The 21,927-nt window shown below is 40.4% G+C and overlaps 1 protein-coding gene across 2 annotated transcripts; it reads left to right on the top strand.

Moving 5' to 3' along the window:
- The first annotated feature begins 1,776 nt into the window (after positions 1-1,776).
- rcc1l (RCC1 like) lies at positions 1,777-21,296 on the top strand. 2 transcript variants are annotated; one of them, XM_034099795.1, is made up of 12 exons: positions 1,777-1,847; positions 3,163-3,448; positions 5,777-5,906; positions 8,315-8,443; positions 10,897-10,963; positions 11,312-11,363; positions 14,510-14,594; positions 15,058-15,239; positions 16,672-16,759; positions 17,371-17,544; positions 19,249-19,334; positions 20,144-21,296. In XM_034099795.1, exons 2-12 carry the CDS (start codon positions 3,164-3,166, stop codon positions 20,219-20,221), a joined length of 1,356 nt encoding a protein of 451 aa, XP_033955686.1. In that variant the 5' UTR covers positions 1,777-1,847; position 3,163; the 3' UTR covers positions 20,222-21,296. The 2 variants fall into 2 exon arrangements, with proteins under 2 accessions (XP_033955686.1, XP_033955685.1); XM_034099794.1 differs by having other exon boundaries at positions 1,837-1,979.
- Positions 21,297-21,927: the final 631 nt, after the last annotated feature.

Here is a 21,927-nt window from a genome sequence, read left to right as displayed (position 1 = left end):
TTCTTCTGTCAGGCCCCCCCTTTGGAGAGGAGCCCAACACAAATAGTCAGGCTCAGTGGCGGCGCCAGAGATTTCTTTTGGGGGTGCTGTCGGGTAGCTTGACGTTTCATAGAGGGTGCTCCAACATTTAGGGTTTCCCATTAATGCACCGGGCGCTACAGTGGAGTTTTCTACTGCAACACTCCCCACGCAGATACACAGTGTACCTGCGACTGTTACAATGAAGGCTCGATAATCAGCTCATGGCATATAGGTGTAAGCAGGGGTAAAGTGCTACTTTTATAGGTGGTGTGTGGACCTCACATAGGGGGGTCCGGGGGCATGCTCCCCCGGGAAGATTTTTAAATATTGAAGTTAAAAGCATCAATCTGGTGCACTTTGAGAGCAACATGAAGAGATCTATGGAAACATCTCTCAACACCCATTTGAAACTGAACTGGAAACAGATTTACTTTTTCTTTATGGATATTTTACAAATCACCCTTTTAAACTTTATTCTTGTTTTACTGTCATATAGTATTTCATACCTGTTTTTCATTTAATAACTATAATGATCATATAAACGTGTGCCTCGGAAAAATTGTAATGGTGACCAAAACATTTGAGACCCACTGAGATAACACTGAGAGAGTCCTTTAGCTCACTGAGTCTCTCAGTCTGACAGGAGAGGACTCTCCTCCACTTTGTTGTTGAAAAAACTCCTTATATCCGTTATCGTAGCTCGCTAGCACCAGAAGCTAACAACAACGATCACCGGTACCGGTGCGCTCTCTCTCTCTCCCTCGCTCGCGCACACAAAATGGCTCGTTCCACACACACACACACACACACACACACACACACACACACACACAAAGCCGAGCTTTAATGAAACACAGAGACCCAGACGTAATAGTACTGTACTGCATCATATTATTTTCGAATCAATAATTTTTCAATTTATGATTATTATTATTTAAATAATAACCATTTTTCCTCCTGGTCTCTCGCGCCCCCCCTGGCATGCCTCTGCGCCCCCCACTTTGAGAACCACTGCTATAACCCTAACACACGGTTAGAAATACACTACTGTTATACAGTTGTGTACATTTAATGTTTTTAGACTGTACATAAGTGTACATATGCGCATTGACATTTAATTTTATCTCGTTGCACTGTCATCGCTACTACCTCTGCTTTTACCTCTTTATTTATTTATTTGTGTCTATTTTTTACCGCAGTGAGAGTTGCCAAATAAACTTTGTATGATGACAATACAGATATATTCTATTCTATTCAAAGAAGTAGCTCAACACGTGAGAAATACTTGCTTTTTCGCCAAGATTTAAAAAAAATAACAATGTTAATGTCCAAATACAACAGAGATGCATATTTCAACAGACCTCAGGTTGGACATTTGATTTTCTTATATCATTTGGTCATTAATATGGGAGGCGTGTGGCGCAGTGGGTTAATGCGCTGATCTTCGAATCAGATAGCAAGTTCGAGTCCCACTGCAGTCAGCATGTCGTTGTGTCCCTTCACCCCAAATTGCTCCTGTGGGGATTGTCCACAGTATTGAGTGTAAGTCGCTTTGGATAAAAGCGTCTAACAAGTATAATACATAGCCTACATTTTATACAAGATTTATACAAATAAGCTTCACTTTAAGATACAAAAATAAAATATCCAGATATGTTATATAATTGTATGTATTGTTTTAATTATTTTTAAAGCATCTTTGTTATGTGAAATATATTAGAACAGTGTGTTCAGTACATACATCCATGCATTACAGCCTCCAGTCCAGTCGATGGCGCAGTGCTTCCTCAACACGAGAAAGAAGAACACCCGGGTTACTCCTGAAGGTAAACAAACGCGTGAAAATGACATTGACATATTTAACTGTAGTTTCATCTGATTCACATCGCTTTTTGTATAGTAACAGTTAGATTGTCTGCCTTTTAAACACATTATTAAACCCGGATCAGGAAGTAAAGGTAAGTTAAATCGATCTCAGAACACGTGGTGAAACTCCGATCATAATACTGATGATTTAATACTTCTGTTGTTATTGTGGCTGTTTTACTGTACCTACAACATGGCTCATTGTCTTAAACGAATGATTAGGAATCACTCTTTTATTCGGCATTAATGTAATACACAAACAACTTGTTATAGGATCATTTCTAACCTAAATGTGGCGTTTGACCTGTGTTTGCTAATGACAGTTAAGTAGCATTAGCAGTAATGAAGGAGCTTGCTAATGGGGAGGTACACATGTGACATTTCATTCAAATATAGAGCTGTTAAATGGACCAGAATCAAGCCGAATTAACTAATAGGCTCTGAGACTTTGAAAAATGTCAATATCTCTCAGTATCATCTGTTTAACTTTTAATCAAACTAAATCAGCATATTGTGTCTCGATTTTTGTACAGGGTTTTGTGCTATTCAATACACAGGTGAACAGATGTAGCTGCTTATCAAAACTAAACGTGCATTTATGCAGTTAAAGACATTTAAATAAGACTATTTTTTTAATTGTACTATATATTTGGTTGTTTCTGCAAGAGGTTTTCAAATATTTGTCTATTTTTACAAATTGTTTCACACTGTCAAATGAAAACCAACTGTACAAGGACCCATATAAGCAATTAATAGTATACTTTCTTTTGATATATTTCCAATTAAAACATAAACCAGGACAATAATCTCCCTCATGTTAAAACGATTGAACATTAAAAATAATAAAAACAAGCACTTTGAGCTGCACCTGGTGTACGCAAAGTGCCATACAAATAAAGCTTTATTATTAAATATTATTACCTATTTACACCAATGTAAATATACTGAATAAACTCAACAAGTACAACGACCAATGAATACTTCCAGCCCAAAACACCTGACTGTATTTAACTATAAGAATCAGAACCAGAACCAGAAATGGGATTATCACCAGGTAGGTTGACACGTAAGAGGAATTTGACTTGGTGTCGTGGTTCATACATAAAAGTAAAACAAAAATAAAAAACACAGATAGAGAACTATTTTAAGAACACTATAATAATATTAAAATTATAGTAAAATAAAGCAGAATATGCATTGAAATAGAATGGAATGAAATATGTTCAGTAAAAAACCCTAATAAGCTGTATTGATTAACAATATGGATCCCTACAGGATGGCTCTCCCCTGTGTGCGTCTCTGCTCTCGTCACGTCACCAGAGGCCTTCAGGTCTGTGGTTATTCAACCCTCAGTAAGTCCTCCAGCCCGCGGGAGAGAAGCAAATCTGGTCCAGTGTTTCAGTACGTCGGCCAGAACAAGAAGCCCAGCCACAAGGTGTTTGTTTGGGGCTTCTCGTTCACCGGCGCCCTGGGGATCCCCAGCCTGGTGGTGCCGGACGGCGGCAGGAAGAAACCTCGCAAATACCAGCTGACTCCGTACCGTCTGGAGACAGCAGAGCAGGTGAAAGCAGCTTTAAACAGCGTCATATAGGGCCTTATTCAAAGATTCAAGATTCAAAGGTTTTAAGTAAGTAACATTTATTTATAAAGCGCTTTTCACAGACAAAGTCACAAAGTGCTTGACAAAACACTTATTTTATGATTCCTATGATGTTTTACAGATGTTTTACATCATAGGAATCATAAAATAATAAATGACCACACAAGCCACGTGTTAAGAACAGTGGCGTAGCTGTGGGTGGGCTCAGGCCATGGATGTATAATAAGAACTGGACACAGCGTGGGAGGCGGGGCCTCGTTCTTTCCTATGAGAGCTGCTCATTGGCGCATGAGGACAAAATGGCCCAACTTTTGAGAGAGCGAAACGTCACAGATTACCCATCATGCCTGGCTTTCAGAGCAAAAGTACCCGTATGTGCGCTCACAGAGCATGCGCCCCTTAAGCCCCGCCCCCCACTCTCAGATCCGCGTTCATAATGCAAGGAAAATAACTCAGAATAACGTTATTAGCACATTTTACAACTTGAGGACTGAATGTTTTTAATAAGGGCTATACAAATGTTCATACTGGGTAGTTTATTTAGTCTCTTTCCCAATGTTAGTCAATGGGAAAATGTCTTTCCTATTTCCTCTGAGCTATCTCTTAGTGGAGGAAAACAATTGTGACATCACTTACGCGACTCTGGGATTTGTAGTCTTTCTAGTTGCGTATTTTTCATAGTCTTATATTTCAACAGTTTTACGACAAACTGACTTTTTTGACACGGAAATTATTTTTTAAGATTGACAAACATCATGTGTGTAATTCATGGGGCAATTCAAACGGGATCAAAAGATACGTTTTCTCTCTCCATTGACTTCAATACATTATTTTTCCGAAATAAGGTCCCATGGACTGGAAGTAGATGGGCGTGACTTCGCCTCTCTATCGCTAGCAGCCACATTGTTTAGGCTGTCAAATACGCTGCACCGTTTTAGATTCAATGAGTGTCTCGTTTGCAAATGCTTCATTAAGTTGCTTGTGTTACCCCCTTTACAAGCAACTAATTGAGTACCGTACTTTTCGGACTATAAGCCGCGACTTTTTCCCCCATTTTTTGTGTACAGCTCACGGCCACTAGGGAACCTCCTAAATCTATGGATTTTACAGGTAAAATTAACCACCTTTAACACTATGGGCTCTATGACCGGTCCGCGCCCGCCACCTTTAAGCGGCGGGCTCCAGCAGGAAAAGCTGGAGGCCGGAAAAGAGTGAGACAGGTAGCGCGCCAAAGTAAAAGTGGAACCGAGAGACAGAACGAGAGCAAGACAGACGGACAATTTAGCTGCTGCGGCTTGTATGCAGGTGCGCTTTATAGTCCGAAAAGTACGGTACATAGATTGCACCTTGCACTATCGCCACTACATTTTTTAAACTACACCCAGACCTTCGATGGCTTCGCTCTGTCCGCCATGCCTGCGGGAGTTTCACAACAATAATAAGAGCGCTGTTGAGAGAGATGACGAGTGGCATTTACAGTGGCCAATCAGAGGGGTCTCAAACCGGATACATCACACGGGATGAGGGTTCCCAACCAACCAGAATGGTTTAAAGTTAAACTAAGGAAGTAGACGTAACACATATACCGATAGCAGCACCGTTTGTCCAGCGGCTTAACGGTATACCGATACTGTCCGATCAGGTACCGGTATAGTACAGGTTCTCGATACCCATCCCTACTGCTCTGTGTGAATGTTAGGTCCTAGAGTAGTGTTTCTCAATCTTTTTCATACCAAGGACCACTTAACCAATAAAAAAACACTCGTGGACCACCTAACTCCAAAAATATCCAAAAACACATCGTTTTTCTAGAACAGATTACAAATCGCCTGCAAATGGTACAAACGAGTGGCAACATGTGTGATGAAGGTGTTGCGCTGGGCTATATCATGCAATCGAAATTTAAGCTCGCTCCATTGCGGAGATATTCCCGCGAGAGTGCGGAAAACTTTTATTTATTTATTTAAAATGTGACATTTTACCAATATACTCACGGACCACTAGGGGGTGCTCACGGACCACCAGTGGTCCGCGGACCACACTTTGAGAATCACTGTCCTAGAGTAAGGTGCACTGCTCTGTATGAATGGGTGTGAATGGATGAATGACATGTAGTATGTAAAGCGCGTTGAGGGGTCTTAAAGACTGGATGAAGCGCTATATAAGTACAGGCCATTTACATATTGGAGTCCTGGTTTAAAGGTGTTCATCTTTAGCACAGGACACTGTAAGTATTACAAGGAAAGTGTCGGAGGTGTTACAATAATAAAGTTTCTTCTTCTGTGGTAGATCTCGTCGGCTGCTTGTGGTTACGGCTTCACGCTCATCGCCTCGCAGACCAAAGATGTGATCAAGCTGTGGGGCATGGGCCTGAATAAGGACTCTCAGCTCGGCTTCCAGCGCACGCAGGACAGCCGCCGTGAGTTTATGGATGAGTTTAAAACATTATGCTCTAAAATATCTTTAAAAAGCATTACCATTTTTTTTTTTAAACAATATGTTTATTAATTTGTCATTCTTTTAAACAACATAGTTACAAGACACGCCATACCTTACACCAACTTACATACAAAATGGGAAAAACAGAGGCAAAGACAAGACAGGACATCATTTCAAAATGTTTTAATTGAAATATATAATAAAAAGAAAAGACATTAAAGGTGGGGTCGGTCATTTTGGAGAAACCAGCTGGAGTGCGCTAGAATTTGAAAATACACAGCCGGAAGAAATCTGCTACTTCCTCACAGAGCCCCTCCTCCAACACACACGAACGCGCACATGACCAATGAGGGCACGAGGTAAGTTTGTGCCCCGATGGAAGGCTGACAGGCAGGTAGGCCATCCAGTTACTTTAGCCGGGCCGGCTCACATGATTGGTCGTGCTTTTTACAGTGCCACGGCTTCCAGAGATGATATTTTTTTTTATGGATTTATTGTCAAAGCACTTCAGATATTCATTGCTATCGGGACGTTAAGAGCATTCCATGGAATATAACAACAAGTGTATCTCGAGCCGGTTTCTCAGACTGACCGACCCCACCTTTAACTGAAATAAAAACAAACAATTGTGCAGTAGCAACATTATCCTAAAAAGTGCACAGTCACAGCAGTTTAAGAAGTACTTGACTTTTCCTGTCAACCAGATCGCTCCCATTGTTATTTCTTAGCATGTTTGACACACTAACATTCCCTAACAATTGAGCAAACGGGCAAAAGTGTGCATTGTTGTGGAGAAAAACACCACTCTCAGATCAAGAGGGAACAGGTGGATTTATTCAATACTTATACGCAGTACAGGTCAACAATACAAAGTCCTGACTCCCTGTGTTCTGGGTTTCTTTTATAGCCGTCATATCAGCTTTTATTCCTGTCCTAATCCTTAATAAAGTGTCTCATGACATCAGGGTCACGGTGACATGTTCCTGCTCTCCTCTTACAGTTCATTTTGATTCAACAGTTGTGTCGTTGGGCATTGTGTGTAACCTTTGACCATCGACTGCTTCTTTCATCACTGAATCTGTAGCTTGTTTGACTTTCTATACACCGACTGAATGTATGTGCATGTATTTATGTATGTGTTAATGTATGTGGGTATGTATGCATATATGGGTGTATGTATGTGTACGTACATGTTTGTGTATATACAGTGGGGCAAAAAAGTATTTAGTCAGCCACCAATTGTGCAAGTTCTCCCACAAGATGAGAGAGGCCTGTAATATTCATCCTAGGTACACTTCAACTATGAGAGACAGGATGGGGGGAAAGAATCCAGGAAATCACGTTGTCTGATTTTTAAAGAATTTATTTGCAAATTATGGAGGAAAATAAGTACATGTGTGGGTGTTAAAGTAGATACACGTGTACATGTGTAGATATTTGTCATTTCAAACAACCCCTGTGTACTTTATCATTTTTATTCGGTATTTAATTTTCTCTCTTTAAGTCATTTTCGGGTCTCTAGAAATATATGATTTGCAAAAGTGTACGTTTAATAAAATGTGGCCCCAAATAAATAAAGACTAATACAAAAAAAAACGAATCTGTAGCTGGACTAAATAAAGGACACATTTTTGAGGATCTCCATATGAACATTTTAAATGTTAAAGGGGACCTATCATGTAAAAGTCACTTTTTGATGTCTTATATACATAAAGTGTCCCGGTGTGTCGGGGAACTCACGCAGCGTCAGAAAATAAAACCCTCTCTCTTTTCCTCCGTACCCAAATCTCTAAAAACGGGGAACAACGGAGCTGATCCAGATGTGCGTCCGATATGACGTAATATCTGAAATGTGGACCCACGGCCCAATCAGAAACGTTGCTATCAGAAACAATGCCCGACTGGTTTGGACGTAATATGGTCGGTGTTTACATTAGCATCGCTAACACTCAGAGCTAACCTGTACTGGAGAGCATGTGTGTGAAGAAGCAGGAAGTAAAGGAACTCACCTTGTGGTATAACCGGCAAGAGAGAAAGCCTTTGAGCTCCAGACTGCTTCAGAGAGAATCCTTGATAATCCATGATATGGAGTTTCATCACGGCAGCATTTAGTTTAGACAGTAGCTGCCGGGTCCCGCATGAGCTCAGAGCCCTCCTTTTATATTTGTTATCAATTTCTTTTATTTTGTAAAGCTTTATTCCCAAATCAGCACTTTTGAAACAGGAAGTGAAATAGAGGGATTTGAGGCATGGCTAGAATGGGTGATCTTTTGAGCAAAACACTTCATAGACATGTTTTTTATATATTTGTATATATCTGAGACCTGTGCTATTGCCTAAAAATAGCATGATAGGTGACCTTTAAATGTCTTCTTCCTGTGTGTGCAGATAAGAGTTATGACTTTGTGTTGGAGCCGTCTCCGGTGGCTCTTCCTCTCCAGAAGCCTCTTCAGACTCGAGTGCTTCAGGTCTCGAGCGGTCGAGCTCACTCTCTGATCCTCACCGACCAGGAGGGAGGTAAGAGAGACTCTCTGTAGGCGCCACACGTGGAGTATTTTCTGTGTTTATTTACGTCACCATTTTTAAGTCACTATAGGTGGTGGGCGTGTCTATTGGATTTGTGTGGTGACGTTTGTGGTTATATCCAGTACTCAAGTTGTAAAAAAAAATCAGGGGGGATGGTGGATTTGATCGTATCATATCTTCCCTGCTCACTCCCCGTGAGCTGGGGAAGGACAATTCACCGCATGCACGCATAGACAATCACTATACGGGGTATGGACTAGAAATAATTGTATGTTTGCTTGTTTCGCTTGCAATTAATAGGTCAAACGCATTCCAGTGGAAAGACTGTTTTCTTGCGTGTCAGACAATGTTTTTCTCTTGTTTAGTCCCTCGCGGCACTAATCAGAATCAGAATGCATTAAAAAAAAGTACTAAGTTATGATATAATAAGAAATATAATAAAAAATAAAAAGTTACATAATTTAAAAAAATACACGCCTTGTAACAGTTCTTAGGATTTAGCAGCCAGGTATATATTACACAGTTATTAACGACATTTATATATTGCACATAGTTTGTTGGTATTTAGCAGCAAGGGGTGATATAGTCTGTGTTGTGGTGTGTGTGTGTGGGGGGGTCAACTAGGGGCTGTGCTGGTTGTATAGTCTGACCGCTGCAGGAAGGAAGGACCTGCGGTATCTCTCCGTGAGACAGTGGGGGTGCAGCAGCCTATCGCTGATGGAGCTGCACAGTGAGGACACAGGGTGTTTCTCAATGTCGAGGAAGGCTGCTCCAGAGCCACTATTTCAAGCATACTACGTCATCGAGTGCCGCCGAAGGACTGTTCCCATAGAGTGGCGAAGTCACGCCCATCTACTTCCGGTCCATGGGACCTTATTTGGGAAAAATAATGTATTGAAGTCAATGGAGAGAGAAAACATATCTTTCGATCCCGTTTGAATTGTGCCACGAATTACACATATGATGTTTGTCAATCTTAAAAAATCATTTTCATCTCAAAAAAGTCACAGTTTGTCGTAAAACTGTTGAAATATAAGACTATGAAAAATACGCAACTAGAAAGACTACAAATCCCAGTAAGTGATGTCACAACTGTTTTCCTCCACTAAGAGATAGCTAATATCTATATGGCGCCATATAGATAGATTCTATCTATATGGCGCCATATAGATAGCCAGCGCCATATAGATAGATTCTAAGATAAGATAAGTTTAACAAGATGCCTGTGTGCTTAGTACCAGGTTGTTATCATACCAGCAATGGGTCTCGCTCGTTCTTTCGCTTCCCGTCTGATGAAAGGACCAGGAGTGGCTGGATCAAGTTAGCTACCTAGCTAGTAGCTAGCACGTTAGTTAGCATTACAGCCATTTGTATTAGCCTTAATATTAGGTAACCCAAAATGTTACACAGTAAGAGTAGTAGTCATATTTCGTGAACCCTTTGAAGAGTACTGTCACCGGTGTGATCATTCTATAATACACAATTTAAGATCGGCGATCTTTTGTACTTCATGCTATCTGCACAAATGGTTGACATTAAACATTAAAAAGACCAGGCAGTTCAGACAGAATCAAAGGAAGGCAGGCAGCTTTGCATGACATTCTTCTGGACGTGTTTCATTGTGGTGATAGTGAGGGTAGCCAATCGTTTTGTGACGGCCATCTTGGTGACGTGTGTTGTTCTGCGAGACCGGAGATATAGTTCATTAAGCGTTTCACACAAACAAAGTGTTACTTCACAGTTTTACGACACATTTTTTTTTTTTACTTGTAAAATTATCTTTTAAATTCACAAACATCATGTGTGTAATTCGTGTCACAATTCAAACGGGATCGAAAGATAATCTTTCTCTCTCCATTGACTTCAATACATCATTTTTTCGAAATAAGGTCCCATGGAGGAAAGGGGAGGGACTTCGCCACTCCAGCATACTTGGAATTCTACCGAGCCCGGTGTACTTCATAGCGAGAAATCTCGAGGCTGCACATGTGTAGACTCCGCGGTCTTCAAATCCCCACAATGCTTTGCACGCGGACCAATTTCCCAAAATCTGTGGCGGAAAATTTAAGGCGGGGGCCTCTCATATGACGCACACTTGCTCGCCTGTTCCACTCTTCGTTTTCCGAATGCCAGGAAGTATTCTTGCCTCGCTTCTGAAGCGTCCTCGACATTGAGAAACACCCAGGGTGTCCTGGAGGGGGTGGGAGTAATATTGGATTACTACAGCCGCACTACTCTCCTGCACCACATTCAGACGACACCAGGCAAGACACATACAATAAATATATATTTCTTGAACATTCAAAGTTTGCTTTGGTGCTGAAACGTTTTATGGAAATAGATAAAGGTCCACTTGGTTGCTCTGTATCTTTTTCAGGATTTAACAAATATTTCGTAGCACTTTCTTATTGCACTGTGTCTCTCTTTTTCCTTCTCTCTGGTAGTTTTCAGTATGGGCAACAACGCGTACGGCCAGTGTGGGAGGCCGATAGTCGAAGATGAAGTTTACAGGTTTGTCTTTAACAGCTTTGCTCAATCAAAACACACAGCTGAATTCCTGCGAGTATTTCAAGATCCTTTGGTTTTGTTTTTATTTTTAAAAGGATGTGTTTATGTCTCATTTGCTGCTTTTGTTGAAAGCTCCATCTTAAAGGAAAATATTTTGAGCTGTATTTTGTCTTCTTTTGTGCCATTCTTTTTTCGGATGGACAATAAAGCAGTAATCTTCGTTTGCGTTATAGTGCATTTCTTATCTTAATAACGTAATATATCATGGCATAGCATTTCTCCTTGTAAATCAATAAATACAACAAATAGTCTATCTGGACTGGTGGATCTTTTTCTCTTGTGTTCACACAGTGGCAGTCACACCATCCACAGAATGACAGGTTTCAGCAGCAGAGTCACACAGGTGAGTGCAGATCACTGCTCCTCCGGCACAGGTAGGTGAATTCAGGTGCATTCAAACTACAATAAACCAGAAAGTATAGACATTTAACCTGTTAAACCCCGAGCCTGTTTTTCAGGTTTCAGGCTCGAAAATGACATTCCCAGAACAAATGACTGTAACTTCACTTCTAAAAGGTTTATATGAATAATTTTTGTTATCAAAGCAAGGTTACATCTGTGAGTTGGATGTAGAAGTGTCAGAATCAATATAGATGTTTCTGTGTCAGAGTAAATTCAGATGGAACATAGCAAAAAAATGTAAATTCCTGTCTCCGCCTAAAGAAAACCCATTACTTATAGTGAAGACCAACCTTGAATGATGGGTTAGTAGCCTAAAAGCTTTAGGAATCCAAATTATAACATATAATAAGTACCCTGTATCAAGATTGAGGCAAAACAAGTGACATTTGACCTTTTTAGAGAGGTTTATGAAAATAAAGTCCAGGCGGAATAAGCTTTGGGCACATTTGGTTCCATCAGTGCCATTTGACCTTTTTCAGATACCAGACTATAAAAATCATTGTATTACATTGAATAATCACTATAGGTATTCATTCCATTAAAAAAAAAAAAATTAAAAATATTTAAATAAAAAAAAATATTCTTAAAAAAATATTAAAAATATTTGTGTGAGTGTGTATAAAAAAAATCAGGCGGGGACCTTCGGGCTTAAGCTAAAATCAGATCTTCCCACAGGCTCATCAGGGTGTTCTTTTCCCCATGATGACCAAGTCGCTGCACATTATCCCGCTTATTACACGGCCATATACTAAACAGACTAACGACTCGACTCCCAATATTAATTTAAATGATCGTATTTCTTCCGCTAAGAAAAAAAAACTCCGTTCCACGGCGCACCAACGGCTGGAACTGCGACAACAACAACAACTTTACGGCAGCACTGTCCAACTCTGTTCACAGTTTCTGATCCACTAACAAGTCCCTGAACTCTGCAGAGCCCATGCCGTGTTCCTGTTAGTGTTCACTTCCTCTCTGCCTCCTTCTGGGGATTTATCTGACGTCCAGCGCTCCGTCTTTTACCCTCTTTTCCTTTCTCTTTCTTGATCCTCCTTAGCAACGGCAGGAACTGCTTCGATAGCGTTTTTGAAGAGCTTTTTGATTACAGATTTGAAAACATCGCTGCTTGCTTTAAAAGTAGCACAATTCATGATGTCGAACCTTGGGAAGTATCTAGATATCCCTGCCCTCATGCCAAAGGAACTGCACACTGAATATGTGTCGCCGTTTGATGTCTATGTCTGGACCGCTGCGTAAAAAGGCAATAGAGTCTGGCTGCAGACCGCAGCAAGGAGGCGTTTCCTATAGGGGCGTTTCCTATAGGGCGTTTCCTATAGTGAACGACGGGAGCCGGCTCTCGCCTGCGAACGAGCCGTTTTTTGTTTTGTTTTTGCGGAGGGATCTAGATCGGCATGAAGGCACATTATGCAATGTGCAATGTGGACATTATCCCGCTTATTACACACGGCCACATTCTCAACAAAGTAACGACATGACTCCCAATAATAATTTAAATGCTTTTATGGATTTAGAAAAAGATTTTATTGATTTAAAAAATAGTTTTATGTATTGATTTAAATTGACATGCATCCGCTAAGAAAAGTAGTCCGTTGTTACTGTTTGAACTAACGTAACAACGGCAGGAGCTGCTTCTATAGTGTTTTTGAGGAGCTTTTTGATTACAGATTTGAAAACATCGTTGCTTTCTTTAAAAGTAGCACAATTCATTATGTCAAACCTTGAAAGATATCCCTGCCCTAATGCCAAAAGTAACTGGCAACTATGTCGCCGTAGCTATGATGTCTATGTCTGGATCGCTGCGTAAAAAGGAGGGTTTCTGACCCGTTACTTCTCTTCTTACTTCTATAAGAATAAAACACGGAGGACGGAGATCTCTTTTTGTCCCCCTCTTCTCCCCGCTGCAGCCTAGCAGCTGATCTCAAAGCACGCTCCCCTCTCCTGCAGGGAGAAAAACTATATTTATATACTTTATATAGGTTGATACAGTAGCCCCTTTTTTTAAATAGTTTTTATAGGTGTTGCCATCTGTTTTGTGTAGCGTGGTTCTACAAGCAAGTCAATGCATGAATTGGGTGGTATCAGAGAGTTACACGGGTCTGTAAATGCAATGAAAACAATTGGCCACAGCAAATAATTTATATTAAACATGTAATTTTTACTTTTGAATACTTTAGTACAAAGGATGTCTTGAATAATGTAAGTGATATATGTGTACACATATAAATCATTAGTCAAAACAGGGCTACATTTGATTTAATTAAAAGGTATAATATGTGGTAAACTGAAGAGCCCTTTGGGAGCCGGCTCTTCTTGGTGAGCCAAATGATCCGGCTCACCAAGAAGAGCCGGAATTCCCATCACTAGAACAATGACTTCTTCTGCGCGAATTAATAAAAGCAGCTGGAATCCCTTAAGTTGCTATTGGATAAAAAAAGTTAGGAAACGCCTCCTTGCGGTCTGCAGCCAGACCCATCTCTTAAAAAGAGGGGTTTCTGCCCCGTTACTTCTCCGCTGTTTTCTTGTCCCAGTTCGGCCCAACTGTATACAGTTGAATCGACCGGACTTCTTTGTGCAGATGTGAGCGTCCTTAACAACGGTCAATAAGTCCTTGACAGCGGTCTGCACTACATTACATTACATTTAGCTGACGCTTTTATCCAAAGCGACTTACAATAAGTACATTCGACCAGGAAGATACAACCACTACTGGATTAACAACGTGTCACGTGTTCTGAATTGACCAATCAGAATCGAGTATTCAACTAAGCCATGTAAACCAATGAATCAATTAACAAAAAAGTGTGGGTTTCATTTAAAAGTTGACAACAAATGGCTTCATCTTTGCATCTCTACGATCTTGATACACAACAACATCTACACCAATGACTCACAATAGATGTACAATGCCTCATTCTTCTTTGTTTCATATCCCAACATTAGATTTGTCCTTTTGCTCAAGGTGTTTTTATTGGTATTCAAAGATGTACTGAAAGCAATGAATCCCAGATCTGTGTAGTTTAGATGTGTCTTTTAACACCATTTAAATGGGGTTTTCTTTCTTATTCCCAGGTGGCGTGTGGCCAGGATCACAGTCTGTTCCTCACTGAGACGGGGACAGTGTTTGCATGCGGATGGGGAGCAGACGGACAGACTGGTCAGTGAACTTTAAAACTACAAAACAATACAGTGAATGCAAACACATGAATTCCCAGCTTTATATCTATAGTTTCAACCCCTGTTAATGCAAATAAAGGTAGCAGTGTTGTAACACCTACCTACCTACCTACCTACCTACCTACCTACCTACCTACCTACCTACCTACCTACCTACCTACCTACCTACCTACCTACCTACCTACCTACCTACCTACCTACCTACCTACCTACCTACCTACCTACCTACCTACCTACCTACCTACCTACCTACCTAAATTAAAATATATAGTAATAATAATAACAAATAAGTGGAGCTCTCTATCTAAGCATTTCTAAGACATATGAAATATAATTTAGAGCTTTTATTTTGTTGACGTCACGATGACATTTTTTCCTCCCAAATTGAAAATGTGTCTTTTAAAAATGTTTGTTTCCTCTTCCTCCTCTTCCTCTTCCTCCAGGTCTGGGCCACCACCAGGTGAGCTGCAGCCCGGTGGAGGTGGAGGGGGATCTGGCGGGGGTGGAGGTGCAGCAGATCAGCTCGTATGGAGACTGCAGTCTGGCTGTGTCTAAAGATGGAGATCTGTACGGCTGGGGAAACTCAGAGTACCTTCAGCTGGCCTCTGTCACCGAGGCAACGCAGGTGAGGGGACGACCAACTTGCGATCAATAAAGTACTATCTTATCTTATCTTAGACTTTCTGTGTGTCATTTTACTGTTTTTACTGATTAGCGCTGTCACTGCAGCATCTGTTTCGTAAGTTGACATGAAAAGTGACCGGTGTATCTGTCCATTCTTCATGCCCTGATCCAAAAGCTAAAAAGAATATAATCAACAAATATAAATGTGAATTTGATGCTATTAAAAATGTCATCTTGTAAAAAAAACGACAGGTTTATAACAGATTAAAAGGAAGTGAAATGCAACCACTGACTGAGGGTATTTCCAATCTTCTCTTAGTTATGGTATGCCAGGCTAAAGAGGATCTTCTGACATATTTGGTCTTGTGTGATGATGTTCTATTTAAGGTAGTTTCATGCATGTGCTTGATTGAATTTGTGTTTATTTAAAGTCAGTGTGCTGAAAGGCTTTAAAGACAGTTCCTACCCCCCCACAGGGTCATACACTTATGGCATATTTTAAGCAATTATCTGCCATGGTTTCTTTTTACGGATGCACAAATTGCACATTTCTTAGCGGATAATGATTTTCAGAATAGGAAATTGGACGATCTTGTTGCTGATAAATAATACATCCTCTTGTGACACGAAAAGTGGTAGGAACTGTCTTTGAGACCTTTCAGCACACTGACTTTAAATAAACACAAATTCAATCAAGCACATGCATGAAACTACCTTAAATGGAACTTTATCTCACAAGACCATATCACTTTTTGGTGAAAATAACTGTCAGAAACTGCATTTGACTTCCTTTTAATCTGACATATTTAATATCATCAAATTCACATTTTATTTGTTTATATTCTTTATGCAAAACAAGCTTTTAGATCAGTATTTATGAGGGCATGAAGAATAAAAATGGACAGATACACCGGGCACTTTTCATGTCCACAAACAAAGTTTTTTTTTGATAAATGTCCTAAAAGCAATTATAATACCCAAAAAAGCACAACAAGCACTGACAGCGTTTACAATTACTTTAAAATGCCCATAAATTACCGTACTTTTCGGACTATAAAGCGCACCTGCATACAAGCCGCAGCAGCTAAATTGTCCGTCTGTCTTGCTCTCGTTCTGTCTCTCGGTTGCACTTTTACTTCGGCGCGCTACCTGTCTCTCTCTTTTCCGGCCTCCAGCTTTTCCTGCTGGAGCCCGCCGCTTAATGGTGGCGGGCGCGGACCGGTCCTAGAGCCCATAGTGTTAAAGGTGGTTAATTTTACCTGTAAAATCCATAGATCTAGGAGGTTCCCTAGTGGCCGTTAGCTGCACACAAAAAATGGGGAAAAAAGTCGCGGCTTATAGTCCGAAAAGTACGGTACTTAATAACATAGTTAATTGGTAATTTTAGGAAAACAAACCTCATGGTGCTCAATTTGACATGTTTCCTCTCACAGATGAACTCTCCTCGACGTCTTCCTCTGAAAGGCTGTGGGAAGCTGGTGCAGGCGGCATGTGGAGGAACACAGGTGGCTGTTCTTAACGGTGAGTTCACACACACACACACACGCACGCACGCACGCATGCACATATACACACACACACACACACACACACACACACACACACACACACACGCGAAAAGGACCGTAGATGACAGACTGTTATGGAGTTATGGAGATTTCTTCGCATTAAAGGCATCTTTTCTGACCTGAGAGCTGTTTTGATTGCTCTGTGGTTTGCTGTTCGAGGTGTTATTCCACATGCGGCCTCTTGGTGGCATCTCAGATCACAGACTTCTTTGTCTGGCAACAAAGATCAGTTTTTAAGACACTATGACAGCTAACATGTGTTCAAGGTAGTTTTGGAGCTTATATCTATCACACTTTATGATGTGGGGTTTTCCCTTATGATGCAATGTAAATGAGGGCAACAAGCAGTCTTATTTCCATAATTGCAGCCTCTTATTTCACCATTTTAACAGTTATTTATGTTAAAAAAACAAGGCTTGTATTTATCAAGTGTCTAAGAGGCAAAAATCAGTTGTAATTGTCAAAAAAACTCTCACTTTGAAAGGTTTCCTCCTACTTTTAGGTGTGATTTCCAGTTATTTGTTTCACCATGTCAGCGTATAATGACCAGTGAATCGTTTCCAGATAAAGGAGAGGTGTTCGTTTGGGGCTACGGCATTCTTGGAAAAGGTCCCAAACTTTCTGAATCCTCGACCCCGGAGAGGATTCCCTCGACTCTGTTCGGACGCTCCGAGTTGAACCCCTCAGTCGCCGTCACCAAGATCCGCTGTGGACTCAACCATTTCGCTGCAGTGACGGGTAATTGTTGTATATTTAATTAATAGTTCACCCAAAAACATTACAACAAGTGTATATACAGTATATGACCTATCTCTAAGGTCCTAGAAATATGTTTCTCTGGAGTATTGTTGAGAAGATCTGAGAAATGAAAATGAAAAGCATTCCAGTGAAAACAGACACGAGCAGACGCCCAATAAAAGACCAAAAAGACACTATAAAATTACAGAAAATAACTTTTAAGATTTCTTGTATCCATTCTTGGGAATCCAATCACAATTATTTGGGCTAACTAACAACACAACTAACAAGTTCCTTCGTGGGAGGATAATCTGGAAAATGCTTTGTTTAAAATAAAAAATTAAGGCGGAAATAGTTGTGTTTGGATATTCCTGTACCCACAAATGAAACCTTTTTAAGATGTCTTCTAATCTTTTTTACTGTCTTTCTTTGGCCTCCTTCGAATTGTGTTTCCACTGAAATACTTTATTAATTGGTTTATAGAAAACTTTAGCTGGGACTTTAAAGGGGACCTATCATGCAAAATGCACTTTGTCTTTTATACATAAACATGTGTCCCCGGTGTGTCGGGGAACTCACGCAGCGTCAGAAAATAAAACCCTCTCTCTTTCTTTTCCTCCGTACCCTAATCTCTAAAAACGGGGAACAACGGAGCTGATCCAGATTTGCGTCCGATATGACGTAATATCTGAAATGTGGACCCACGGCCCAATCAGAACCGTTGCTATCAGAAACAACGCCCGACTGTTTTGGACGTAATATGGTCGGTGTTTACATTAGCATCGCTAACACTCAGAGCTAACCTGTACTGGAGAGCATGTGTGTGAAGAAGCAGGAAGTAGAAAGGAACTCACCTTGTGGTATAACCGGCAAGAGAGAAAGCCTTTGAGCTCCAGACTGTTTCAGAGAGAATCCTTGATAATCCATGATATGGCGTTTCATCACGGCAGCATTTAGTTTAGACGGTAGCTGCCGGGTCCCGCATGAGCTCAGACCCCTCCTTTTTTATTATCAATTTTTTTTAAGCTTTATACCCAAATCAGCACTTTTGAAACAGGAAGTGAAATAGAGGGATATGAGGCATGGCTAGAATGGGTGATCTGTTTGGTATTTTGAGCAAAACACTTTATAGACATGTTTTTTTATATATTTGTATATATCTGAGACCTGTGCTATTGCCTAAACATAGCATGATAGGTGACCTTTAAAAAGCTTAGAAAGAGAAGTACTGTATACATCTTATATTGTTCAATATTCAATCAAAAATGTCGTATTAATCCCAATGGGAAATGATGTTTCTTGACAGTTGCACCTTATTAGATCTAATAACTATTTATATAAACAAAGCAAAAATGTGCAATTAGTCACTGGGACACAGCTTCTTAGGCACAGGGACACATTTATATTCCTTTTTAAAGCTGAATTAGACCATAACATACAATAATTAGTGCATCTACTTTTTCTGTTTCAACTTTAATAATACCCTCTTTATTGTCCTAAGCATCTTGTTTTTGACAAAAGATGGAAACAAGCAGGGTCATTCTGTGTCATCCCGTCTGAAGAGCTTAAAGTGAGGCATCTGGGGGGGAAGGGAAACAGCATGCTTGTTATTGTAATTTGTTTGTCATATTCAGCTAAGATGGTCCCAGGCCTGCAGCTGCTCTGTGGATCTCAGCGTGACGATGCTTGATGCTTGTGTTGCAGATCGAGGAGAGCTCTTTGTCTGGGGGAAGAATGTGAGAGGATGTTTGGGCATCGGGAAGAGAGACGACCAGTTCTTCCCGTGGAGAGTAAGACAACACTGATTACATATTAGTCATGCAAACAAAAAAGAGGCAACCATGCAGCTGAAGCACATAATGCCCAGCTAGACAGAATGGATTTCACTAGTTTCTCCATATCTGGGAACAAATGTGTTGAGATTAGATGATAAAAAGCAGATTCTTATCCTTTTGAAAGGCTTGTAATAAAGTCATGTGAACACAATGTTTAAAAATACACTATATTTGGTAATAGTCTTTGTGTTTCTTTATCAAAAAGAAAAATGTTCTGGGTAGAATGTGCGGGAAGGGTCTAAAAATCTCAACAACGAAATGATTTGTGATATAAGCCTCACTATTAGTAACTCAACTCAAGACATTTGATCAGGAATGGAGGGTTTACTGATGATGCGCAGGGTGATCCTTGGGTCGGTTAGGTCAGATTACTGTGAAATTATTTTGTAATTGGTAACACAATGTATCTGATGACGATTTTTTCATTATTTTATCCTAATACCCAAATAAATAATGAAATAATACTTAAAATATACCATAAAATACCTCCAAACCTTTTTAAAATGCATAATCAGCATTAACAGTTGGTCAAATTCTAAAAATGCATGAAGTAAGATGACATGTGGAATTAGTGGACAATAGTCTTTAATCAGTTTTCTTTTTATAAGATCCAAACATATTAAGTAATCAAAATTAAATGTATTTGCAACTTGCACAAAGATGAAGGTTAAAAAAACAATAAACCTGAACCAAATAAAAGAAAATGTATGATTTTACTCAAACTTCGTCCCCTTTTTTAACTGTTTTTGTGTGATTTCCATCAGGTGACTGTACCTGGTCAGGTGGTGGACGTAGTGTGTGGTGTTGATCACATGGTGGCGCTGGTGAAGTCCCTCCTGTGAGCTCCTGGATGAAAGGTTTGGATGTTTGACCCCCCGCGGGGCCCCACAGGGAGCCGATCGGGGGCCACGCTGGAGTCTTGAAGCCAGCTGCTCTCCACAGGCGACGAACCCTCGTGTCCCCGTGACGTCAAGCCGAGTTCACGGCGGTCGATTCTGCTGCAAATTGTCACCGACACGACTCTCTTTACCCTGCATGAAGGTCATCTGGGAAACGCTTCAAAGGAGAGTTTTGTTTTAGTTCAACTGGAGCTGAAACGTTGAATCTGTTCAGCCAAGCAAAACAGAGAAAGAATCTGAACAATTCTGCCATAACAGCTGCTTTTTCTCGGTGTTGTGTGATCGTAAACTGAACATCTTAAGGTTGATTCGACAAAGCAAGACCTTTGAAGGAGGGATTGGAATTGTTCTGTATTTTCTGACATTTTATTGATTTAACGATGCAAGACTAAAAATTGTAGTTTCAGCTCTGATAAGGCCAAGTTGAAATGAACAGGAGTGGCTTTCTTTAAGACAACTGTTTAAATGTGATATATTCTGTAAAATGTCATTTCATTGGCCACTACACGAGAAAATAACTAACATTGACTCAAACAAAAAGCCTTATGCGCTTTTGAGATATCCTCAAATGATATGTTGTAGCACTCTGCAGACCAGTGACATTAAACATTGTTCCATTTGTAAAAGCCAGCTACAGAAAAACAATGCACACACAAATTAAGTCCTTACTGCCAGCTGCAAATAGAGGTGAAGGCCCTCCTCCGTCTGGGAGAAGCTCATCTTGGAGAATCCATTTTAAAACGGGATCGGTCTGTGTGTCATCAATAGTGTGTGCATGTTGTGCATAACTTGACTTATGTTGTGCCGTTCTCCCAGTCTGGATGTTTCAGAAAATGAACCCACTATTCGTGATAGTTTGCCATTAAAAACACAACATGCAATGCAGAAAATATCCATCCATCTTCTCCCGCTTATCCGTGGTCGGGTCGCGGGGGCAGCAGTTCCAGCAGAGAGCCCCAAACTTTCCTTGCAATGCAGAAAATATGCTATATCAAAATAAATGTTGTTTTTTTACCAGCATCAGTTTTGCTTTAATAAATGGTGAAGCACAACTGCCCTTTTTCCTAATTTCTGTACAGGCATTTTGGACAGATCTGAAGCTGATCGACATGGTAACCTTGACATGTAGTGATTTTAACAACGACATAAAGTGTTAAATGTTGTTTTCCCAGTTTGGAAGTTCCAGAAAATTAACCCACTTTTCCCACAGTGATAGTTTGCCATACAATATGCAATGGAGAAATCCCATTGCTATGCTATATCAAAATTAAATGTGTCTAGTTTGTTTACCATCATCCATTTAGCTTTTTAATAAACACTGAATTATTATCCTTTCCCCAATTTCTGTACAAGCATTTGGGACAGATGTGAAGCTGATATAGATGGTAACCTTGTCTATAATGTAGTGACCGTATCGATGAAGGATGTTTCTTGCAGTACAGTGAGTGTGTCTGCAGGGTCTGCAGGCGCTGATGTTGTTTCAGGACCCTCCCAACTGAGTTCAGGTTTTGTGGGGCCATTCATCATTGTGACAACTGGAGGGCCCCTCAGAGAGCACGGAAATGTATTTATGACACAACTACTGAGCACACATGCCAACCTTTCCAAATCCAAAAGAGGTAGGTTTGCGCGCGGCAAATGTGCACGCC

Source organism: Pseudochaenichthys georgianus, chromosome 14 (assembly GCF_902827115.2).
Source record: "Pseudochaenichthys georgianus chromosome 14, fPseGeo1.2, whole genome shotgun sequence".
NCBI classification, from domain to species: Eukaryota; Metazoa; Chordata; class Actinopteri; order Perciformes; family Channichthyidae; genus Pseudochaenichthys; species Pseudochaenichthys georgianus.
This window is presented reverse-complemented; position numbering and strand designations above follow the sequence as displayed.